This window comes from Sceloporus undulatus, chromosome 6 (assembly GCF_019175285.1).
Source record: "Sceloporus undulatus isolate JIND9_A2432 ecotype Alabama chromosome 6, SceUnd_v1.1, whole genome shotgun sequence".
NCBI lineage: Eukaryota > Metazoa > Chordata > Lepidosauria > Squamata > Phrynosomatidae > Sceloporus > Sceloporus undulatus.
The window spans coordinates 13502336-13527627 of record NC_056527.1 but is presented as its reverse complement, the minus strand read 5'-3'; the positions used below and the strand labels follow the sequence as shown (position 1 = coordinate 13527627).

The following is a 25292-nucleotide window of genomic DNA, read 5'->3' as shown; positions in this document are numbered from 1 at the left end:
AGGAAGCTAAAAGAGAGCTGAAGCGGGAGGTTGAAGAATTCTTGGGATCGTCAAGGTGGATGTTAAAGTCACCTAAGATCAGGGAGGGGACTATATCTGAAAGAAAAAATGTCAACCAAGACTCGAAATCTGTGAAAAACTGAGAGGCTGAACCAGGAGGGACAATAGATGATGGCAACCCACAGTTGCAGAGGAAAAAAGAGTCGAATGGAGTGTAATTCAAACGAGGAGAAGGAATAGCTGGGGGGAGGAGAGAGAACCTGAAATTAGATAATAAGATGCCTAACCCTCCTCCATGACCTTCAGGGCGGCCAGCATGGGTAAAGGAAAGACCGCCAAAAGAAGGGCAGCAGAGGTAGCGGTATCATGGGCCGGAAGCCGGGTTTCAGTGAGGGCGAGAAGATTAAATGATTGTGACAGAAAAAGATCATGGATTGCCGTTGCTTTTGGGGCAGTGGAGTGGCAGTTCCAGAGAGCGCAAGAGAATGGGAGTTGGGAGATAGGGAGGGGGCAGATAGGAATGAGATAAGGAGAAGGAGAGGTGCAAGGAGTCATGGGGAAGAGAGGTTTGGGTGACAAACAGATGGCAGGATAAAATATAGAAAGGAGAAAAACAGAAAAATAAAGATACAGTGCTGGATTGGATGGGCTGGCGATCCCAAGACATGAGTTTTCCTTCCTAGGGAGAAAGCTCAGCGATGGAGCAGCCAGGAACAGTGTGCGCTTGCCCTTCCTGCACTGAAGGAATAAAATAAAGGGGGAGGAGGGCCCAACTTGGTGTCACTCCTCCTCTGGGGTATCACCTGGTGCGGTCTGAACCCCTACGCCTCCCATTGACTTCCCTGCCAAGATGCAGAGGGCTTTATGGGTCACAACCAGCACTCTGAATTATGCCTAGAAATTGAATGGCAAGGAGTGGAGACGTGAGGAAGTTGTATGCTCTCTTTAGCCAGTCTCAGTGAACAATCTGGTTATGGCTGTTTTGGCCAATGGAGGTTTCTGAGCATTTTTCAAAGGCAGCATCCTTTAAATAATAATAATAATAATAATAATAATAATAATAATAAATTGTTTATTTATTAACCGCTTTTCCCAGGATCAAAGTGGTGTACAAGTGTCAGTAAAGACAGTCAGTAAAAACAGTACCATAATTCACATATTAAAATATACATTAAAACGAATTAAATCTAAAAGCATAGTTAAAAACATACAGTAATAATGTTAAAATCATGAGTATCAATACGTCAGAGTCAATAGGGGAAAGAATCTTAGAAGGAATTGGGAGGGTAGGCTTGTAGGAAGAGGTGGGTTTTTAATGCCTTTTTAAAGGCTTCTACTTTAAAGCATGTTACAATCTAAAACGGATGTAAGTAAGGCATGTGTCACCATGGCCAGGTTAGACATTACACAACTGCCCCACTGTAATTAACAAATGCATTCCTTACCATTGGAGGAACATAGGACTGAATCCAAAAGTACACCCAACTTGCAAACCTATATGTTCAGTGCAAGCATAACCATAACGCCATCCAGCACAAGTTCAATCCTTATTCCCTGATCTGCCTTTTGACTGATCAGGAATATCTCTGCCTTGTCTGGAGTAAGCTTCAGTTTGTTTGCTCTCTTCCACTTCATTACTGACTACTAGGCAGCAGCTTAGTATGGATATGGTTCCTTCAAGTTAGGAAGAAGAAATAGAGCTGGTTGTGGCCAGCATAGTGGTGATATCTGACCCCAAATTTTAATCCTGTGGATTCAGTGGGACTACTCTAGTTGAGACTTGCAATAGGATTTGGGTCGTTACATACTGTTCAATTTGTTTTTCATACAAACATGTACAAACCCAACCGAAATTTAGAAAGAAAACCTACTCAGAACAACCCCACACTTCTTTTCTTATAGTTATGTTTGCATCTGTACCTTTTCAAAATTTATTTGAAATCCATTTTTTTCCTGGAACTCTTTTATTTCATTGACTCTGATATATGCATGAAAATGAGGTCTTGGGGTGTTTTTTTAAAATATACAAAAAATAAAAATAAAACTGAATAAAAGGGCATGTATCTGTAGTTACATTTAGGTTTGAAAAAAGAAACATGGAGTGTTTTTCAGGCTTCAAGCAGCTATGCCAACTTGTATGTAAATTTATGGTGCGGCAATGTGTTATTTAAACGAAGGGTGTTAAAACCTATTAAAAATGCAGCTTTCATCATTTCAGTCTGTTGCAAAAAATGCATTTTCATACACATCTGTGTGTAATGAGAACAGAACAGAATATTAACTTGCTGCAGAGCTTTTGTTCTTTGTTTGGTATTTAACAGTGGTGGCTGTTAGATATTGGTGAAATATATTCTATCCAAAATCTAGGAACAGGATGCGAGATATGAGCAGATAATTAGGCTTGATGTAGGAGGAGTGAGAGCAGATTAAAAGAGGGCTATTTGGTAACAGAATTGCTGAGAAGGTGAAGCGCAACACTATCCCAGACAGAGCAGTTAATATGAGGTTTTTTTTTTATTACAACGCGTCTGCACCATTCACGGCTTTAACCTTCCATGGAAGGTTAAGCTGCAGGAGGTATAATGACGCATGTGCCACACGGCACACAGGAGTGCTCTCCCATTAAGACAAATGGGGTTTGAGTATACACATTTTTCCCCATATGCATGGGGGGGGGGGTCCATAACGTATCCCCTGCATATGAAGAGGGCTCGCTGTGTCATCATCATTATTACAATATTTCTGTACCGTCCTAAATAATAATAATAACAATAATAATTTTTATTTATATTTCCCTCCTCTCCCTGCGGATCAAAGCGGGATTACAACAATAAAAACAACAATTACAAGATTAAAACTACAATGTCATATAAAATACACTCAATAAAACAATATACCCTTACCAATACAATGTATTGACTAAATCGTCATTTAAAATACATGTCATTACAAATAGAGGTGGAGTATTTCTAACTCTTATAACAGATTGGGTGGATAGGCCTGCCTATTGATATGCTGTCAAAATATTCTCAGGCCAGCTTGCATGTAAAATTTAAACAAGTTAAACCAATTTAAAACAATAAAGAAATTTAAATAAGCTAAAAACATAAAAAATGGCAATGAATTCAAATAGATTTTTAAAAATTAAAAGTTTTAAACATCAGGAGTTGGGGTAGAATTGAAATGTTAGTTTGAATTCCATGTTAGTTTGGAAAATCAGTATGCAAAGGGATCTTGTAGCACCTTTGGGTCTAACTGAAAAAAAGACGTTGGTAGCATGAGTTTTCATAGACTTGAGCCTACTTCTTCAGATGTATTTAGGCTCAAGTCTACAAATGTTCATGCTGCCAGCTTCTTCCAATTAGCCTGACAGGTACTATAAGATCCCTTTGCATATCAGCATTTGGGATGAATCTATGAGGCTCAAAGGCCTCAGTGAACTGTAAGTTTTCATTTGGCACCTAAATGAAATCAGTGTTGGTGCCAGTGAGATCTCTAAGGGGAGGGCATTCCATAAATGGGGAATCTTGGCTGAGAAGGCCCTCTTCCATGTTGGAGCACAGTGTATTAATATCACTGGTGGGATGCAGCCTTCCCTTGCACTCACAGCAGAGAGATGCTGCTGCAAATATCAAGGTCCCAAGCCATTTATGACTAAATGTCCTCATAAGCACCTTGATTTCAAACTAGAGCATATTGGCAGTCAATGAAAAGAGGTCATTAGCTTACTTGCTGTTCACCGCTATGATCTTTGGAATAGCGATATATAAATAAAACAAATTATTATTATTAAATTATTATTAGATCATGAATTTGCAAGAAGTGCACCCAAAGGGTAAGAAATCTGTCAATAACAATTATACCTAATTATATTAACTTGTTTTTCTCCCCGCCTCCTCCAATCCTGACAAACCAGTTTTGGAAAATTTGTCCTATAGAGCATCTCTTAACCCGCCTTGAGATTGATTCACGGCCTGTGGCACGGCGCATAGTAAATCTTCTGTTCAGCTCTTTCTTGCCTGTCGATCAGCCAGAAGAAGTGTGGTGTGAGCGCTGTGTTACGCTAATCCAAATGAATCCATCTGCAGCTAGAAAGTTCTATCAGTTTGCGTATGAGTACACTAGCCCAACCAACATAGGTAAAGTTCTAGAAAGTGGTCTCCGTGTTGCTGACTTGGGTAACAATAAATTATTTAAAATGAATTATGTAGCTTTATTGTAAATGCCTGTGCATTCGTAACTGCTTCTATAGGATTCTGAAATTCCAGTAAATACAAGGTCAGCAAGCTGCTGGGTAGGTTGTATTCTTGACTTGCATAATGCATGCATATAAGCTTGTATGTATTTGGCTTGCTTATTTTTAAATGTAAGTAGTACTTAAACCTTCCCCAGTGCATAGTCTTGAGTGATACAGGGTGTTAACTTCAACCACATTTAAATAATTAATTTGTATTTTATTTTAAAATAGTAGACATGAGCATGTTCATGGCCACTTATAAATCAATTTAAACTGCACACAAGAAAAACAGTGAATGGAATATTAAGCTCTGAGCAGTATGTTTTATTCCTTAACTATTTTAATTTTGGCCTGTTACAGACAGCCAAAATAAAGCTGCTTCGAGTCACAGTGGAGGTATGGTGATTCAATGATGCATGCGTCCTAAGAGTCCAGAAGTCACACCAAAGCCACGCTCCAGCCCTAAGGACTGGAGTGTGGCTTTAGTGTGGCTCCTGGAGTCTTAGGACGCATGCATCATTGAAACACCATACCTCCACTGTGACTCAAAGCAGCTTTATTTTGGCTGTCTGTAACAGGCCTCAATTTGTTGTTTAAACTGTAAACTTCAAATATTTAAGTCTTTGCTCTTTTTTTTTAAAGCAGCAGTACCTATACTGCTTAAACCATTCCAAATAATATTTCACAATTATACACTTTGTTCTTTAATTCTAGCTAAACTGATGCTTACCATTCAGAGCTGTTTGAATGCCTGTATCCAGCAGGGATTAAAGACTTCTGACAGTGGTGATGAAGACAGTGAAAAAGAAAACATGAGTGTAAGAATACAACAATAAGGCTTCTAATATAAAAAAGTTAAATCGTTCTATGAAATCTGCATTGGACCTTTCTTTTGTGATGTCTCTGTTACAAAATATATCTGATGTATTCTCCTATTCTTTGTCAAGAGTGTTTCTGGGCACTTTAGGCACTAGAGAATAGAGACTTGAAAAGCTATGACGTCTGAATAATTTACCTGAATTGCAACTTATCCTTACGTCAGTGATGAGTTGAATTGTTTTCAGGTTACAATTACAGTTCAGTATCTCAAAATCCTATAGTCTTTCCGTGGACCATTGCATTATATTGAGATTATTTATTTATTTATTGTGATTTTGAACCATCTGTTAACTAGAGTTGCTGAGAAAATGTGTGTATGTGTGTGCGCGTGCAGGCGCCTTCAAGTTGCCTGCCAACTTAGGACAATCCCATGAATTTCATAGGGTTTTCTAAGGCAAGGAATACTCAGACATGATTTTGCTAGTTCCTTCCGATGTAATATAGCCTACAGCACTGGGATTCATTGGCAATCTCCCATCCAAGTAATAGCTAGGTATGACCCTGCTTAACCTTCAGGATCTGATACCTTTAGGGTATTCAGGGGAGGTGTACTAAAATTACAAAATATAACAACCGTACATAGGAAAAAATATGACCAAAGGCAGCAAAATATGGAGCTAAGATAAGACAAGTAGCAGAGAATAAAACATTTCAACATATAAAACCAAGTTAAAGCCAGCAGCAGGATGAGATTGTAAAAATGGAAAAGTACTAAAACAATGCATGGGAAATTTAAAGTGCATTGGGAGAATTAAGATGTTCCAGTCCAAATCAGCAACTAACATTGCATTTAGCATGATGCTATAGGTGACTTGCAGTAGTCTTAGCTTTGACATTCCTTGATTCACTTCAGTTGCTTTAGCATTCATTCTTGCATGAAAAAATTTACCAGGTTGAGAATACTGTATGGCAGTTATGTGCAGATGTAGATCTTTTGTCTCAAAAATGTCAGCATAAAATAAATGAAAGTTTGCTTACAAATAAATAAATAAATAAATACTTTATTTTTACCTCGCTTCTCTATCAGGGACAATTGAGGCAGCTGGGACTACCTGCAAGGACTGCTCTTTAAAAATTCATGCTTAGTGCCTAGATGCTGGCAGGTGGCGGGGTTAGAGAGCAGGTCTAGTCTAGGCACACAGTGTCATAGCTTACTCCATGTAGTCCTACTCCTGCAACAACCCACGATTGCCAAAGGAGCCAAGAGCTTTGGAGGTTTACCTTTCTGGACTACAACTCCCAGTGTGTTGGCTGTGAGATCTTGTCCTCCAGAATAGTATCTTTCCCAAGCTCTGCACAGGTGTCATTTGTAATTTGCAAAAAGGCCTTATGTGAGCTAGTAAAGAAATGCACAGTGCAGTGCGTTGCAGCACTAGGACAAATGTACATGTTAACAGTTGAAGCACAAGTGTACATGCAATTTGAATGAATGAGACCATCCTAACCTGGTTCCATGTGTAAGAAATAATGTGGGATACTGAAATGTAGAGTGTATTCCTAAAAGACTTGCTTTTGATCACCCCTTATTGAACGAGAAGATTTGGAGAATTGCATTTACCCATGTTTACATTGTAATGCAGACAATCATTTGGCCTGCACCCTACCATATGCAGAATACAACTTGTATCAAACATATGAACCCAGTCCTAGACTCTGGGAATCCCTTATAGCCAAAATGTAACTGCTGTCAGTTTGTTCTACTAGGTTTAGGCTTACATGCTTAAAAAACCTGAAGCATTATGAACTTTTGTTCAGCTATTCACTTTATTTCAGGGAAGAAAAGAACTTTACAAATTTGCTACTTTTAAAGAAAGGGAAGACAACAGAGGGGAGACATGATCAGCTTCTAAAGAAAAAACAGATTAACATATTGATTAATAGATTTATTATTATTATTATTATTATTATTATTATTATTATTATTATGTGATAATATTTTCTTTAAATTCTTCTTGGGAATACCTAATGGCATCAGATCCTGGAGGCTAAGCAGGGTCACACCTAGCTAGAACTTGGGTGGGAGATCACCAATGAATCCCAGTGCTGTAGGCTCCCACTCCTCTGGTATCCTAATCTGTACATTCTTTTTTCATTGCCTTAAAGTAAATACATCTGGAAAATAAAAAGATCATATAATCCTAACTCACCTAGTTCACAAGGGTATAGCACAGCAGTAGGTATGAGGAAATAGCCATTTAAATTCATTATTCCTTTGATCATTAATCCTTTCTTTAAAAGTAGCAAATTTGTAAAGTTTTTTCCTTCTCTGAAATAAAGTGAATAGCTGAACAAAAGTTCATAATGCTTCAGGTTTTTTAAGCATGTAAACCTAAATTGAGATCCATTATTTGTGATTAATTGCATACTGATGTTCAAATATTTACATTTCAGGTTTCAAATGATGTATTATCTGTCAATGATGTACCTTCTATGGCCAGCTTGCTTGAAGTTATTGTGATCCTCTGGAGAAGTATTCATAAAGCACTTGATCGTAACGAAGGAGCAAAAAATCATATTGTCCAAAAATTTGCTTCTGTACTACCTGACTATTTAAAAATATTTAAGGTACATCCCCTATAAAATACCCTTAAATTGGTTATGGTTGGTTGAAAGCAAATATTTTAATACGTATGTTCTTGGAAGAGCAGCCAAAGTAAGCTAATTCTGTCTGGCTCACTGCAACATTATTCTCTAGCAAGTTTTATTTTGTGGCTTTTGACCCTATGTAGGAGTATATAAGAGTTACAGGAAAGATTAGGGAAAGAAAAGAGAATGGAGGGTGGCATGGGGAGAAAGCAAATATAGGTAGAATAATCATTTTTAATAAAATTGATATTTCATTTATTTTTTTTAACTTTTGTAAAGTAATGTTATAGCTGGACCTTTTTAAAATTATTGTATGCTGTCTTGAATCACATTTTTGAAAGAAAGATGTGCTATAAAAATAATAATAGAGGCTTATAGTGGCTGAGAAGTTCTAAGATTGACTTTTGGTTGCATATTGTTTTCCTCTTAACTGAGTATACAATTCAGTACAACAGTGTGTACCACAAAAAATTGTCTGTCTTTTAATTGGTTGTTCCCTTCTTCTACTTGTACTACTGCTACTATTACTATGACTTTTTCTCTTTTTTCTTCATTCTACTGCAATTATTACTGTTACTACTACTGCTACTACTTCCCTTCTCCTTCTGCTTCTTCTATTTATATCCCTCTTTCAGTACAAAGACTCAAAGCAGATTTCTTTTTACAAAATGTTTAGAAATTCCTTACTACTTTTTTTTCTTCAACCTAGGATGATCGTTGTGTATCTCCAATAATAATTCTGGCATCTTTCATGCCACCTGCAACTATTCCTACATTCAGGTATTCTTTTTTTTTTAATGAAATGGTGGATTGAAACCCTTTACTATTAATTGTATGGGTTAATTCCCAACAGAAAATTACATATTTCCATAAGTAGGGAATGGAAAAATTCTATATTTTTTTACATGTGTGGATGTGTTTAAATAAGGTAACCCATGGGGGGTGTTGTTTGTCTTTAGTTGTGGTGTGATCTCTAAACTAAAGAAGCTGGAAAATGGTGCAACTGAAAATAAATACTCTACTCTGCTTGACTGTTTGTGCCGCTGGGGAAAAGTAGGACACGTTCTTGAGTTAATCTGTGACTGGATAGCTGCAGAACCAAACAACAGAGAGGTATGACTTCAAATTTGTTGAACTTATGCAGCCTTTGAAATTGGTTGTTTTATTTGACTTTTTAAGTGATGTCTTGTACAGCATTAAAAAACAGCAGGATTCTTTTCTTCCCATTCTTAGAGTAATGGGGTGTCTGAACGGCGAGTACGTATCCAAGAAACGCATGAATCAAAACCAGAATTGGCTCTTGATTATATAGAATACTTACTGACTCATTACATGAATCGGGATTGTCTGTTGTCGCTACCCAAAGAGAAATTGAGCCAACTTTTGAAAGTTCTCGAAGCCGCAAAGGTAATATTCATTTTCCTATGATGTTGTACTGTTGTTGTGTACCTTCAAGTCCTTTCTGACATTTAGCAAGCCTAAGACAAACCTATCATAGAGTTTTCTTGCAAAGATTTGTTCAGAAGGGGTTTGCCATTGCCTCCCTCAGAAGCAGAGAGAGTGTGGCTTACCCAAGGTCAGCCAGTGGGTTTCCATGGCTGAGCAGGGATTTGAACCCTTGTTTCCAGAGTCTAACGCTCAAACCACTATATCATGCTGGCTCTTGATATTGTACAGTACTCTCACCCTCAGTATTGTACAGTATTTTGAATTAATCATCTTAAAGGACTTCTCCAAAATGCAAGTGGCCAATAAACATTTGAAGCAGATAGTTCTAATGTAGTGAAGAGTTCACATTTCACTAAATGGTTAGTTTTACACTGATGTTATGGAGCAAACTATACAGAAGACTGCTATTTCCGTGCAAAATTTATATATAGAACTACAATATAGGCCTCTGCCCATTCAGATAACTTTATTTAATAAAAACTTAATCAACCAAGGATTTGCCAGAATAATCCCTTTGCTATTTGGCTTGGTTCCAGCCCAGTATCTTGGCCCTTAGCTTGCCATTTCTTCAATATTTAAATGCAGTAAATTCCAAAATAAAATAAAAATTCAAGTAATACAGCCTAGTAATCAAGTAAAGTACTTCAGTAATCCTAAACATATCTATTTATATGCAGTTCCCATTAAGATTCCACAGTAACTTTTTTTTTAACTTTATGAACTAAACATATTCACTTAGATGCAGCTTCTGTTTTGATTCCAGTATAGCTTACTTTGAATGGTATGAATGCTTATTTGTATGAGCTAAATACTTCAAGGACATCAAAATCTTGCATGTCCTTGTAATCTGGATCTGATATATGAGTTAGGGGAATACATGTCTTCTGAAGAGAGAATCTGAGGGGAGGGGGAAAATGTTAGTATCCTCATATCCAATATGTGTGTGGAATGCTCAGATTGTTTCCTTGTAATATAATCTAATTCTTGCAAAAAAATTAAATTTCAGAACAGTCTAGAATCTTACCTTAGAGAAACTGATACAAGGTCTCCTGGCTTTTACCAAGCAACTGCACTGAGAGCCTTTGGTCTGTACTGTAGATTAAACATACATCTTCAATACAAGGTACTGTCATTTCAGGAGTAACTATACAATAGAGCAAAAATGCTTTTCTGTACATTCTGCATAATCATGATAACTCTGCTTTTTTTGCCGAACAGTTTGCCTCTGACAATCAAGATTACCTGTCAGCTTTGGAGGAAACAGGGGTGTGGATAGAAAATAGTATTCTACCTGCTCTTTTAACAGATGAAGAAGGCAGTTCAGATCACTCCAGTGAAATCTCTCAGCTGGTTGTCCAGGTAGTGTCTCTGTTTGTGATGGGGCTGCACTCTATATATCATAATTTTTGAATTGGTGAACTAGCACTGTCCACACATCACACCCATAAGGATCACGCAAAGCTTGTTTTAAAGCAATCCAAAACTTGGTTTGACATCCAGGCACAGTGGCAACACAGAGCTTAATTTTCAGTTTGCTTAGAATGGCATGAATTTACGGGTACTTGTCTGCCTTTCAGTTTATTACATTTTTAAAACATTGCCCTTCTATAAAGATGCTGAGAATTGTCTCCCTTCTTCTTTGCTTCATTTGCTCTGCAATTTTTGGCAAATGCTTCAGGATCCTTAAGAGATAAGGGATCAATCATAGGCAAAGTTTTGTCACACTATCGCCCCAAACCATGGTTTCCAAAACCTCCTTCAAACCATGGGCTTTATTTTATTATGTTCTGAACTTCCGACTGATTTTTGAACCACAGCAATATCAATTCAGACATGATGCCAAATCATAACTAAGGTTCCTTAGCTGTGGTGTGACCAAAATGTGTGACCTGCGGATGGGATGGTGAGTCTTCATTAGAATCATGATAGTTTCTTAAGGAGGTTTGTTAGTAATATTTTGTCAAAATGAAGATCCAAAGGAGACATGATAGCTGTCTTTAAATAGTTGAAAGATATCTATGCATAAGGGGGAGCAGTATTGTTGGTCGATGGGGAGGGCTACAAACACTAGGTAGAAACTGAAAGGAAATCACTTTCAGCTAAAAATTAGGAGAAGTTTCCTATCATTAAGAACTGTCCAACAGCAGAACAAACAACCCTGAGAATCTGCATTGGAGATATTTTAAGCAGGATCTGAATAGCTATTTGTCAGGGATGCTCTAGCTGTGTCCTGCATTACAGAGTTAGCACCAAATAAGTGGCTGGACCAGATGACCTCAAACAAATCTCTCAACTCTATTGTCTTGTGAAACAATGTGATATGGCACTGTTATGAACTACTGGGATAGATACATTCTAACTTCATTTATATAATCTCTATAATTGAGAATTCCCTTAAGGGCAGCATGACAGAGTTCATAAGCTTTTTATCACTGAAAATTAATTCAGTAATAAGATCTTGTTACTTCTTTATATTACTGTTTGATTAAAAATATGAAAAATTAGTTGAAGGTAAGGGTTTTTCCAAAAGCCGGCAAAACAATTTCAACAGTTAAATTCCTTTTCCTGTCTTGTTCTTGAACAACTATAGTCAAGTTCTTCATAGTAAATTGTAATCTGAAAAATGATGTTTTTAAAAAGTATCTAAGCATTAAGAATTGGTTGTGCAATGTAGTGAAGCTAAATTTTCCGTTATTCCTATGTAGACTTATCTGACAGTGTGCAAAGATTTTATTGCTGTTGGTCTTGGTGATTCAGAGTTTCAAGCACGCATTCTGACCATGGGGGCTGTGATTATACATGGAGGTATGCTCTTTATAATGTGTAATTCCCATAGTGACTTAAAGAAGCAGCCAGGACAAAGGTTTCTGATTAAATAATGCTGCCTTTGTTTGGTTTAGTAAAGATCTCTTGTTTTACCCAGTAATCATTGGCATACCATTACACTACTGACAAGCAGCAACATATGGGAAAATGGATCTTGTAGCATGTCTGAGACTAAGTAACTGAATGAAAGAAGAAGCTTTCATAGGCTGGATGTGCATCCACACTGTAGAAATGATGCAGTTTGTCACCTCATTAAGTACTGTAATTCAAATCTATTGAAGCATAGGCTATGTAGATTTACAGGGTCTTTAGCCTTCTCCGTCAAAGGATCCCAGTGCCTCACAAAACTACGCAACCCAGGATTCTGTAGGATGGCAGTTAAAGTGGTGTCAAGCTGGATTCTTTCTACATTGTAGATGTACCTTTGGTCTACTTCCTCAGCAGGCCCGAAACAGAGGGGCTTAAAAAGCCAGTTTCCATTTGGCTTGGGGGCATGGCAATTACATGCATGTCCCCATCCCACACTGAGGCTGCATCAGGACCTGCTAAGATGGCCCAAAAAGAAGCGGATCCTTTCCACTCCTTCCCACAGACCATTTGGGACTGAGGCAGGCGTCACCCTCAGGACGGTTCCATGGCAGGCAGGGCAAGAGCACCCTGAGGTCGCTCCTTCCTGCCCATCTGTTTTGCCCCCAAGTCTACAAAAGCTTAGGCTACAACTTCTTTCACTCAGTCTCAAAGGTGCTACAAGATCCCTTTGCATACTGATATTACATACTAATATGGCCATGTCTCTGAGTTCTGTATATGGAAAATATACTACAAATATTGTTTAACAATATTATTGTTAATGTCTAGGCAGAGTATTTCTTGTTTCCAGTATTGTACAGAAACTAGTAACATGGACAAAGGTGGAAGTACATATTGACTGTAATATAATAATGCCCATAAATGCTTACTCTACTTAGTACTAACAGTATTATATAATGACTTATTAGCTGTTGGATTGCCAGAAAAAAAATCAAATAAAGTATATAAAAGTTAGCAATTCCAAAATCTTCCTGATCCAGATGTCATCTTGAGTTGCATATTTCACAGTGAGGTGAGTTACAAATAGATTCAGCCATTATGCTGATGCCATAATTCAGTGAGTGGCCTTAAGTACTGTAGTCAGTGGGATTTTTTTCTGTTTTAGCAAAAGGTCTGCACAATAAACTTTATTCTTATACCCCGCCTTTCTGCTGCAGCAATCAAGGAGGCTTACATGACTAGAATATGTTGGAATAATACATACTTTCAATAAATAAATTGACACCCCCCCCCCTTGAAACAGGATTAAATACAATACAGTTTAAAAATTAAACCTGTTCAAATGACAGCAATTTTCTAGTAGAGGCAGTGGTTACATGAAGTAGGGAGAGTAGAGAAATTAGATTTAACTATTCTGGGAAGGCCTGCCAGAAGAGACCCATCTTGACAGCTTTTTTGAAGCTGTCTAGGCTGGTTATTTGATGGATCTCCGGCAAGGCGTTCCATAGTCTGAGAGCGGCAGCAGAGAACATCCTCTGGGAGGTTGCCGTTAGTCTGGTTTTTATGGGTTGCAAAAATTTCCTTCCAGAGGGTGCAGGGCAGATTGTACAAAAGTAGGCAATCCCTTATATAGGTTGGACCCAAGCCATGTGGGGCTTTAAAGGTAATCTTCAACACCTTATACTGCACCCAGAAACTAATAGGCAGCCAGTGAAGAGATTTCAGAGTAGGTGTAATATGATCACTTCTAGTTTTACCAGTGATCAGCCTGGGTGCCATGTTTTGTACTAACTGTAGTTTGCGGAATAGGTACAAGGGTAGCCCTATGTAGAGTACATTGCAGAAATCGAGTCGTGAGGTTACCAGTGCATGTACTACATGAAGCAGCAAAGCCCAAAAATATGTTCCTTATCTATTGTGTCACTATAGGCTGCTTTCACTTTGTCAAGGTACATGATGAATAGTGCATTGGTGAGACTTTGAAGCCCCCTTTGTTTCCTGTTATCAAAATACAGTTTTTGAGTAGAGTTCAGTTCACCTTTCTTTCTGGATGAATAGGTAATCTCGTGGTGGTGTGCATGTAAAAATAGGACAGGGTGTATCTGAAATGAGATGTGATGGAACATCATAAGGTCATTTACCCTTGTTTTTGTCCTTTTAAAGAGAACACTCATGATAGTATACCAGCATATAGGAGTAAAGCTGATTGGGAGCAGATTACCTGTCATTCTGGCTTTATTGAAGGATCATACAAGTAAAAACACCAAGTATTATTTAGCTGTATGTTTTAAGTGTGCAGTTGCTGAGATTATATCCTGAAAGTTTATCCTATTTTTGTTTGCTTAGGCAGAGGCTGTGTTTTCATCCCGGTGTTACTTGGCATCTTGAGAGAGATGGTTGAAGCTTCATTAGCCCTTAACACTGACAGCGACCATTTTATGGAACTTCTTGACAATATTCAGAAGATGTTCCAGAAGATTCTAGAGTGTATGGCCCTCCAGCTCAGAAGACAGCAAGAAAAGGGAATTCGGGTATTTGTTGCATTTAAAGTTAGCCAGCTTGAATCACTTTTTTATCTGTGACAGTGGGAACAGAAACCTTAATGTGATGTGAACATTTTTCCATCTAAGATTCTCAGCTATATTGGTCAGACCAGCCATAGGCACAACCAAGACACAGTGTCCAGACACTAATTTGGGAAATGGCCTCTCAAAATGATCTAGACTAGAGTATCAATTTTAGTCTGAACATGTTCAATATACTTCACTTTCCCTCCTCTTCTTGATAAAAATGTTTTGTTTTTCATATTGCTACTGGTTCAGTGTTTTAATAAAAGGGCACCATGTTCATTTGGCTGTTGTTAAAGATGTTCTCCTGTAACTGAATTAATGAAAGATCAGTACTTGCTTCTACAAATACAGGCTTTGAGAACTGCATGGGAAGCCAATTATTTATGTTAACATTATAGGAGATATGTCTGCATTTTTAAAAAAACATTTGCTCTTATAAACAAGGTTTTTAAAAGGTTAATGATAGACAAGGTGTGATTGCTTTGCATTTTCAGTGTACAGAAACATGTCAGTTAAACTGCAGAGGTGATGTATATATTTTGTATCCTTGGTAACATGCCCAAGGAGCAAAATTAATGCAACAAAATACGCACTAGTTGTCATAGTAGGCTTCTCAGTTAGTTTCATAGATAGTGTGCCATGGTTTGTCCTAGTCATCCTTGGAAGGTTTGTCTGAAATTCAACAGTCCTAAAAAAAACATTAGAGTTTAAATGTGCACTTAAACTTTCTGTTATACAGTCCAGAGGCTATTGTCCACAACCGTGACAGAAATGAGTTATCTATATCTCCTGAAAAACATCTAAGGATAGCCATACTAACCATATAGAAATTCCAGTAATATCCAAACAATGGCCCGGTACATACCTGTGTTTTGTCTGGAGTGATGACGGCCTTTTTTCCTCCAGAGGGAAGCCACAGCCACCAAACTAGGCGGCTTCCCTCCTCAGGGAAACGAACCCGCAAAAAGTGGGCTCTTTTTCCTCCATGCCAGTTACATCTGAGTGCACCAGTGGTGCACTCGTGACATAACATGCGAACACTATGCGTCTGTTATGTCATAATGGCGGTGCCCTTGTACACGGGCTGCCATCATTACAGTGCCACCAGTACATGCTAGGGTTAGGGATCGTGCAGTTGCTGCATGGTCCCTAACCCTAGCTATGCCACCGCCACAAGGGCCATCTGTCCCGGGCCAATGATACCTTTATTGGGCCAACCAAAATGGACAATATATGTTGCAAGCCTTCGAAGCCACACTGGTTTTTATCAGGCAAACAGGCCTGCATTTTCTGTTTCTGGTCTTAGTTCAGATGGTAGGGAGGGCTATCTGCAGGATGGCAGATAGAGAACACTACCTATATAGTAGCAAGTAGCTTCATAAAGGAAGGGGACATGCTGGATTCCAAGGAAACATCTTTGAATTGCAAATGGACATTAAATTTCCTTGAATTTGAAAATCTATCAGTGACCACATGGCCAAAGTGGGAGGTGCCAGCCTGCAGATAGCCCTCCCTTGCAACATGTAATTGTGCATTTTGGTTGGCCCAGTCAAGGTATCTATATTCTCCCTGTTACCTTGTTTTCCAGTTCACAATGTGACTGTTGAGTCCTTTTGACTTATATAGATTTGTGACTGTTTCTGAGATTTATACAATGTATTGAACCCAGACCTTAATTCTAGCTGCTTTTAAGCCGTTATCGAAAGAGTTCATATTATTGTGGTTGTCCACATGGGCCAAAACACGGGTTCCTCCTGGCTTCATGTTGTCTACTTCAGATGGCACAAGCCAAAACTCAGAGGGCAGGATTGGACTCAATCCTACCAGACCAGACACGGATCCAGAGGATTTGGCCTGACCCTGGAGTAAACCCTGTGATCGCTGGAATAGCGGTATAGAAATAAAATTTTATTATTATTATTATTATAAACAGCTAATACCCCAGATTAATTTGCCTTTGGTTTGCAGTGGGATCTCCTAGAAACTCTTCAGAAAACTGCAGCTGTTCACATGCGTCCCCCGCATGCTTCTTACTTTGCCATGCCTTGCTCTGACTGAGAAGCCCCCCTGTTGCCCTGTCAGATGTGCAAATAGGGCATCTGGCCATTTTGATCAAGTGCCCCTTTTCTATGTCAGATGCAGTGACGCAGGACAGCCGGGGGGGACTTCTCAGTCAAAGCAATGGCACGGCAAAGAGCATGCACCTGTCATGGTTCTGGGTTGGTGCGGAGATAGGTATATAAACACCTGCCTGTCCCCATGCCAACCCAGGTGAGCACAAGGGCCAAGGTAGCACGGCTGAGCCCATGCTGTCTTGGCCTGTTTGCTTAGCCCAATTGAATGTTGTTAAGGTCTCTGTCATAGTACCAACAAAGGTCCCAAACAAACTGGCAGTAAGTGCCAGCTTGGGGTTGGAGCAGGAGTGCAGTGTTTAAATGATGCCCCACCCCCAAGTTGGTGTTATGCTGCCCGCCCAGCCAGATGGCGGGCAGCGGTCCAGTGGCTTGGCGCTTATATGCCTCAGGAGCACACGTGAATGAAACAACCAAAACAAGTGAGCCTTGCATAAGTAAACAAAAATATTTTGAGCTTCTACAGACCACTTTTCAAAATATATTCATGGTGACTTTTCATTTCACTGGACCAAACTTACAAATCTATGCTTAAATGCTGGGGGTAAGCTAGTGCAGTATGCTTCTCTGCTCTCCCCTTTTCTCTCTGCTTTGCTTTTCATGCATGCTCTTTGAAGGATTCTGAAGAGATTCTGTTATAGGCAACCAAAGACAACTACACTAGGATTGGCTAGAGTAGAATCACATGTCTTCCCAGCTCAAGTGATATTGCACTGTTTACTGTGGACACACTGCTGCAATCCAATCCCAGAAATAAGGATTTCTCCAGAATTCCTTCACCCTCCTTCCATTGCTGATGCTACTTAAAAGCCTTCCAGTTAGATAGAGGATGAGGAGGTGAATAGGAGCTGGGTGGATGTAAAAATACTTTGTAAAAAGGGGCCTCTCTGATAGAGGCGGTTTTTTTAACTGATATATGCCTGTACATTTTAAGCTTCAGTAGTCTGTATGCTTCAAGGTATGTCAATGGGGCATAAATTCTTCAATAGATTTTTTTTAATTATAAGTATATTGGCACCCCAGCTGTGAAATTCCCAATCATATGGAGAGATCAGGTTGAGGTTCCAATGGACAGCCAAGACTGTACTGCTTTGTCAAGCCTTTGGTCTTTAAAACAGTGTGTTTCTGCTTGCTTTAACTGTATGCATTTTTTAAAATTGTTTTTAAATTTGTTCTATTCTGTTTTTAGAGTGTTTTACAGTACTTGTTTTATCTCTTTATTTTCTGTTCATTACCTGAACATTAACTTGCATAAAGAAAAAGTAAAAAGCAAATACAATATACATTAAACAGCAAAACTCTTTCTTCTTCTAGTTAATTCAGTCTGTGCAAGAGCCTCTTGGAGAATTCATACATATAGTCCAGTCTTGTAGTATGACCTGTTCAGCTGTTTACCATGGGGTCCTTTCTTCCTTATTAGCTGCAGCAGTAGTTGAGACAGGTTACATCCTGCAACGTAAGGTACACTTTTTTATTTTACAGTATTTTAACATGATGTACCCTGCCTTGTGGGGAGGCAGGAAAAATATTTATTATTGTTGTCAGTGTTGTTGTTATACTATCTTTAAAGGCAAAATTTGTATGAATTTGAGGGAGGGGAGGTGTAAATGAGCATGAATCTGAAGTGGAAGGAAGGGGTTGATTTTGGGATTGTTTTCGTATTTCTTCAATGTGCTTTACAAAAATAAAAGTATAGTAATACAGGCTCAATGCTAATGGAGGATTAATCTTTAATATATTTCAGGTTTTAATGTTTTAGCTTTTAGTACCCCTTCTAATATCATTTACTATGACATAAGGTTCCAATTTATGCTGGCAATATCAATTTTCTAAGGAATCTAGACCTTAAGAGTCTAAACTATATTAGTGATTGGGAGAATACCATAAGGATCAAATGATATGAAGTGGATTTGGCTGGGGATGTTCTTCGCAACTGCTAATTTGTAGGCTCTAAATATGGAACTGTTTGTTTACATTAAAATGACCATTGACCTTTCCACTGCTCTGTTGCAGGTGCAACATATCTTTTAGGATCTTGGCAGCTTAGTATGTTTTACGTGTGATTGGGGTATACATTTTAATGTTCTTTAAATCAGAGGCAATGTCATCCTACCATGTGTTTGATTTTGCAAGGTTTTACTTTCCTTTTCTCATGATTTCTGCATCTCATGAGGTTGAGTGGCTCCCCCACACACATACCTGCAGTTGTGATGGTCCTTTGTGTGTGCACACGTCCTGTTGTTAACAAAGAAAATAAAAAGTATATGTTCTAAGATTACACAGTGTTGTAGGGGCTAGGAAAGGAAGTAGCTGGCTCCTCACTTTGTCACAACAATGGCAGCCAGACAGTGAAACCTACCACCCCTTTTGTAGGCAGAGTGGGGCCACAGCAACCACATGCGGCGGCCCCGATCTGGCATTTCCAGGGCGCAAATAGGAGCTGTAAAAAGCAGGAAAGGGTGTGGTAGCTGTAGCACCATGGCTATATGGCACTCCTTCGGCACTGTGTCATCTGGATGTGGAGTGGTGCACGGCATCATGGTGGCCTGGGGGGGAGCTAGGGTGTGCCAGTCTGAAGAGCCCCTAGGTTATCATTCAGCCTTTCAGCTTTCTGGAAGATTTATGCTTTTAAAAAAGTGTAACTGCAGAAAAGACAACTGTTTTGAATGATTTTCTTTCTGACCATACCATTCTACTTCCTTGCCACCCTCAAGACATTTCCTGTTCCAGTGAAATGCACCTTCAGATATCTTTTGTTTATTTTTACATGTTTCTTGACTTCTTGTTCACCTGAGGAATATATTTGTTTTTCTTCTGTTTTAGGCATCAAATCCAGAAGACTTGACTCCACCAAAGACTCTGTCAGACCTTCCTCCACTGTCAAATGCTTTAATGACAGTAGTGAATAAATCAGTAAATGTGGTCAAGTAAGTGTCCTTTTCCCCATTATGTATATGGCAAATCAGTTTTAACAAGGTTAAACTTTGGCATTCCCCCATTGTGTGAGAACATGTTTATCTCTTTCCTCTGTATCAGGCAGATGACCTCTGACATGAACTGGTCTTTCAATGCCAGTGCTTGAGTTGAGCACATGAAAGCTAGCAGGGTAAAAATGAACGAGAATGAAATTTTAATTCCTTGTAGACCCATAGACAATTAATACCCACTGCAGATTTACATTCTGTGCATTTTTGCCTGTGTTTATTTTATGTATGTTTGCTTTTGGCTTTGATATTTCTTTAAAATGCAACTCTCTAATAAATCTTATGGCATTATATTGTACTTTCTGTTAACTGGTCTAAGAACACTCCATTTAGTACTTTTTTAGCCTCTGCTTAAAGACCTCCAGGGAAAATAGTGCATAATTTCTCTAGATAGATGTGATTAGAATGACTTGTAGATTCTTTAGCTTCTCAGTGGTGTCACTCCAAACAATTAGGCTACATTCTACTGCTTGGCCTGCTAGGCAGACATGTGGCAAGGAAAGAGAAGACCATTGCCTTGGGCTGCCTTTTCGTCTTCTTTCTGTCTCCCAATGAGTGGCAGAATCTTTTGTAGTAGATAGGAGCCTCAGTCCAACACCCCTTTAGCATAGCATAAATACTCACATGTGGACAAGCACCATGGCAGTGCTATGCAGCCCCCAGGATAAACAACATTGCACAACACATGGTAATGACTGGGTGCCATTGGATGATGTGCAGTACATGATGCATAATTTCAATGCAAAGTATAGGACACACAAACACAATGCACAGTATAGGATGCACAACTATAGTAGAAAATGTTCAACTTGCAAAGGCAAGGCACAAATGAATGTGCAGTCTGTGCAATTCCATTTCTGCCACCGTCAGCAGACTGCCAGTTGCACAGTGGTGACTTTTTGGCCCCACATGCATACCATGACTTTTAAACATGTGTTTGCCCCTAAGTGGAGTCTCCCTCCTTGGAGGTCTTTAAGCAGAGGCTGGATGGCCATCCGTCAGGGATGCTTTGATTGAAGGTTTCTGCATCACAGGGGGTTGGACTGGATGGCCCTAGGGGTTTCTTCCCCCTCTATGATTCTATGAATTGCATGTGTAGAGTATTCTAATGCATCCATACTAATGGCAGCATAAAGTAGCAAAGGTTCTCTCTCCCCCCTGTGCATGTAGGAATGAAGTACAGTACAGCTTTAAGTAAATAAAAAATACAGGTTGAGTATTCTTTATACAGAATTCTAAAGTACTTCAAAATTCAAAATAGTTTACATGGGTGGCTGATATAGTGACACCTTTGGTTTCTTGATGGTTCAGTGTACGCAAAAATTGTTCCATGCACAAAATTATTAAAAGTGCTGTGTAGAAAATTAACTTCAGGTTATAAGGTGTACAGTTGGCCCATCATATCCACACATTCTGCATCCACCAATTCAACTAACGACAGTTCAGAAATATTCTCTCTCTCTCTCTCTCTCTCTCTCTCTCTAAAATACACACACACACACAATTCAAACTTTGATTTTGCTGTTTTATATGGGAGGAGTTAGTATAGAGGAAAAAATATATTTTGGGGAAGAAAGTGGAGGAAAAAATGTCTTTCTGAGTTTGCTTGAGAGAAAAATTACAGTAATGGAAGTGCTATTAGGCCTCAAATTTGTGAAGGTTTTGAAAATGGTTCTTTTATCTCTAAATGCTCATGGTTTGTTTCATTAAATTCATATTTGCATAACCAGTTTGTCTGTATTTAATACCATTTCTCTTGTTTCTTAGATCTTTTGTAAACGAGTTGATGGAATCCATTGAATCTGAAGAAATTGAAGGAATTATTAGTCTTACTGCAACTGTTTACATTGTTGCTGTAATTAAAGGTGAGCAAAACTAATTTTCTTTGAATTCATTGAAAGTTCCACAAATGTAATTGTGCTTTTTGTGCTTCCAAAAAGACTCTTGGACATCTCATCAAAACTGAATAAAAACTAGTCATAGAACCAGTGATTGTTTAAAGAACCAGAACTGGACGTAAACAAGGGGTGGAGAGGAAAAGAGTGAGAGAAATACTGTGACCTGCTCCCCTCAAATGGGTTGTGTTGGGGAAGAGACATTTAACTTGTTATAAAAGATCTGCAGGGAGGTAAGTATGTATGCAGATGATGCCAGATTTTCAGGATGGTGAAGCCCAAGGGGACTGGGAAATACTGCAAAAAGATCTTATCAAACTGAATAATAGATGTCAGAATGACAAATGAAGTTCATTGCAAGTGCAGAGTGATGCACATTGGGGCAAAAATCATAACTTTGTATACCCATTGATGGTGTTTAAAATAGCTGTGAGTCATGATGGCTAACTGAATGAAAATACTGATTTGACAGGCAGCCACAATGGAAAAGGTAAATTCTTCATTAGGGATTATTAGGAAAGGGGTAACAAACAGAAATGCCAGTGTTGTTCAATTCAGGCAGAGCTATTTGCACAGGCTGTTTGAGTAAAATAATTGCCTAAAGTCTCTAAACAGCAGTAAACTATTTAAGGACACTTGGAGCTGTTGTAAGCCAGGTGAGATAATTTGTCATGCTAGCCCAGCATTTCAGTGTATTGAATTGGAGCATCTTTCTGTTGTCTAGTGAACTGCTGTGCTTCAAAAATGTGCTTTGTTTGATCCATTTGAACATTTTAAAGATTTAATTTTTCATCCAAATGTAGCTATGAATTCAATTAAACTGGCTTTAGTTTCCAGACAAAGTGCTGGTTATTATCTTTAAAGCCCTACATGTTTTGGGTCCAGATTACCTACAGGAATGCTTTCTCCCATGCAATCCACCTGTACACTCAGGTCTTCTGGGAAATGTTTGCTCCTACCAGCCAGGACTAGATAGGCAATAGTTTTCTAGAAGACCTTTTCATCTGCTGCTCCCAGACTGAGGAATGACCTCCCAGAAGAGATACAGCAGCTGAAAATGCTGACTCCATTTAGAACAGCATTAAAGGCATAGCTTGTTCGGCAGGCCCACTCAGTCAATTTTAAATCATGACTTTTTAATTTGTACATTCTAAATTATGCGTGCATTCTGATGCCTTTATGCATGCTGTAGTGATCTGAACGTTGGACTACAACTCTGGAGACAAAGCTTTGACTCCCCGCCTGGCCATAAAACCCACTGGATGGCCTTGGGCAAGTCACATTCTCTCAGCCTCAAGAGAAGGCAATGGCAAACCTCTGAATAAATCTTGCCAAGAAACCCCCATGATAGGTTCCCCATAAATAGATCACTTGAAGGTACACAACAACAATAACAAATTTTAATTATTAGCTTTATGTGTTTTTGATGGTGTTTTGTATTTTAATGTACTGTACCCCACCTCAAGCATTGAAGAGAGGCAGGAAAGAAATCAGTATTGTTGTTGTTGCTGCTGCTGTTGTAGAAGTTAATGCCAGGGGTGTGGTCTATTAGGTATGCTTCATGTTCAGAGACAGCACACTTTCAGTACTAGATCCTAGAGTCAAACTTCACAGGATTGCTACTGTCATGGCCTGCTTTGGGAATTTGGGCCTGCATGTCTGTTGTGAAAAACAGTAGACACTGTGAACTAAGCACCTTTGGCTTGATCCATCAGGAAAACTTCTGTGGCCTAAAATTCTTAACATGCCTTTAAGTTGAATAAAAACCATGAACTTGATGCATAAAGAGTACGCAATTACTAGAGCTGAACGGTACTCAAAAATGGACTTTCTTTGTTTCTAACTAATTGGGATAGTTTTGTCGTCACAGCTGTTTGAGGTTTTTAAGCCTGAGTTATTTTCACAGCTTCTATATTGAATGGCAATGTGGGTCACTCACATGTACCTCTCAATATTAAAAGAGTTCAGTCTTGATTTTGGAGATCTGTTCAGAGTGCTCTTAAATGTGTAACTGGGTCAGTTCATAATTTGTAACTAGGCTTAGGCTTGCAAGTAAGGGTGGCATTGATCCACATCCGTGATACTGGAAGAGACTATTCCATGGTGACTCTGTGGACTCCTTTGTTTATTTGATACTGAGTGACCCATATCTCTCTTCCTGGAAAGCGGCGCTAACAAAAAAAAAAAGATTTCTCTCCTTAGTCTTTGTTTGGCAGAGTTGTCTAGGCAGGGCAAATTGCTTGCCAAATCTCCAGCCAAGCAAAGGATTCTGGACATTGACAGAGAGAACATGTCAGCCCTGACCATTTCATTCTCTTTTCCAGTAGTTTTAGTATCAAATATTCCTTCCAGCTATGAATGTGTTTCCCTTCTAAGTAAAGTATGTAAAAATGTAGAAAGTCACTTCTCTGATGACAGAAGGACATTTTCAAGGTGTAGCCTGTGGTCAGAGATACTCCCATGTAGTTCATTTGCTGTCAAGACCATACCACACATACTTTTGAATTGTAATTTTTGTAAAGGTGCAAACAATAGATTGTAGCACCATTTTATGGAATTATTTTCTGTACGTCTGAAGTAGTCCTTCAGATAGTTTGATGTTGTTACTCTTTTAAATATTGTACAAGGTACAAGACACCTCTCTTTAATTTCTTTTTTGTATTGCTGTGATCAGTAGGTTGATAAACATTTTTTTTTAAAAAAAAACCCTAACATATCCATGCATGATGAGTTTTTAGCTTGATGCTTGAAGGGAATATATGCAGTGGGCCCTCCACATTCACTGGGGTTAGGGACACAGGACCTCCGTGAAAGTGGAAAAAAACACCATTAAAAATACTTTTTAAACCCGAGATACATCTGTCTAGGTATCTCTAGGTCTTCCAGTGCAGCTCTATGGTCAACATCTGCCAAGGGTTGACATAGAATAATGCTGGATGACCTACGAATGCCTAGAAAAGGACAACCTAGGGATTCATAGAGAGGACATATTAATCAAATCAGCAAATAATCAAAACTGGAAAAGTCAAATGTGGAGGTGCAACTGTAGGCCTGTTTCTGTATCACAGTAAGGTTCACCAATCTTCAGCATATTTTTTTCAGCAGGTAAGAATAAACCTTCATATGTGAAAGATATTGCATCTGCCCTTCAAAGGAAGCTAACTTCATACAGTGAGATTACAAAGGAAGACATTGGCAGTGTGCAAAGGTAAACTTTGTGTAAAAAACAAATGTCAGTTTCTTTAAAATAATTCTGTCTTTTATTAGTGTCCATGGTTTCTGTAAAATCACATCAAAAAATAGTATATTGGCTTTGTATGTTATAAAAGTGGTAAGTATACAGGTCCACGTGTAGCTAAAGAAATATGTTTTTAACATTTTGTTGTCATAGAAAGATTTCCTCTCCTTTCAGCTGGTGAAGAGCAATAGGGGGCAGAAGTTCTTTTGTTCAATGTTTCAGCATTAACCAGGCATTATGAAACTGGTGTGTTTAAACAGTTTTTACTTTAAATGCCACAGTTTAGAATTTGGGTAAAAGTACATACTGTTGTTAGGAAGGATCGAATTAGGGGAATTTAATTAGCTCAAATTTACGAGAGGCGTGTCCTAACAATGCACGCAGCAGGATCGTGTCCCTATGTGTATACCAGAGACCATCTAGTCCAACCCCAAGAAACAGAGACTCCAATGCCAATGAGTTGCAA

At 38.7% G+C, this 25292-nt stretch overlaps 1 protein-coding gene across 3 annotated transcripts in view; it reads left to right on the top strand.

Annotated features, from left to right (window-relative positions):
- Window positions 1–25292, top strand: part of NCAPG2 (non-SMC condensin II complex subunit G2) — a 59782-nt gene that overhangs the window by 33090 nt on the left and 1400 nt on the right. Inside the window, exons 14-28 of one of the 3 annotated variants that reach the window (XR_006104757.1) lie at window positions 3917–4139; window positions 4952–5055; window positions 7508–7681; window positions 8412–8482; window positions 8662–8815; window positions 8936–9109; window positions 10158–10274; window positions 10370–10510; window positions 11857–11956; window positions 14354–14538; window positions 18024–18170; window positions 19533–19636; window positions 21461–21558; window positions 21634–21821; window positions 24691–24796. Coding sequence is in view for 2 of the 3 variants with exons in the window: in XM_042476539.1 (XP_042332473.1) it covers window positions 3917–4139; window positions 4952–5055; window positions 7508–7681; window positions 8412–8482; window positions 8662–8815; window positions 8936–9109; window positions 10158–10274; window positions 10370–10510; window positions 11857–11956; window positions 14354–14538; window positions 18024–18170; window positions 19533–19636; window positions 21461–21558; window positions 24691–24796 (1898 nt within the window). In the remaining variant the exon portion in view is untranslated. The remainder of the gene's footprint in view (window positions 1–3916; window positions 4140–4951; window positions 5056–7507; window positions 7682–8411; window positions 8483–8661; window positions 8816–8935; window positions 9110–10157; window positions 10275–10369; window positions 10511–11856; window positions 11957–14353; window positions 14539–18023; window positions 18171–19532; window positions 19637–21460; window positions 21559–21633; window positions 21822–24690; window positions 24797–25292) is intronic. The other 2 variants (XM_042476540.1, XM_042476539.1) reach the window with 2 other exon arrangements.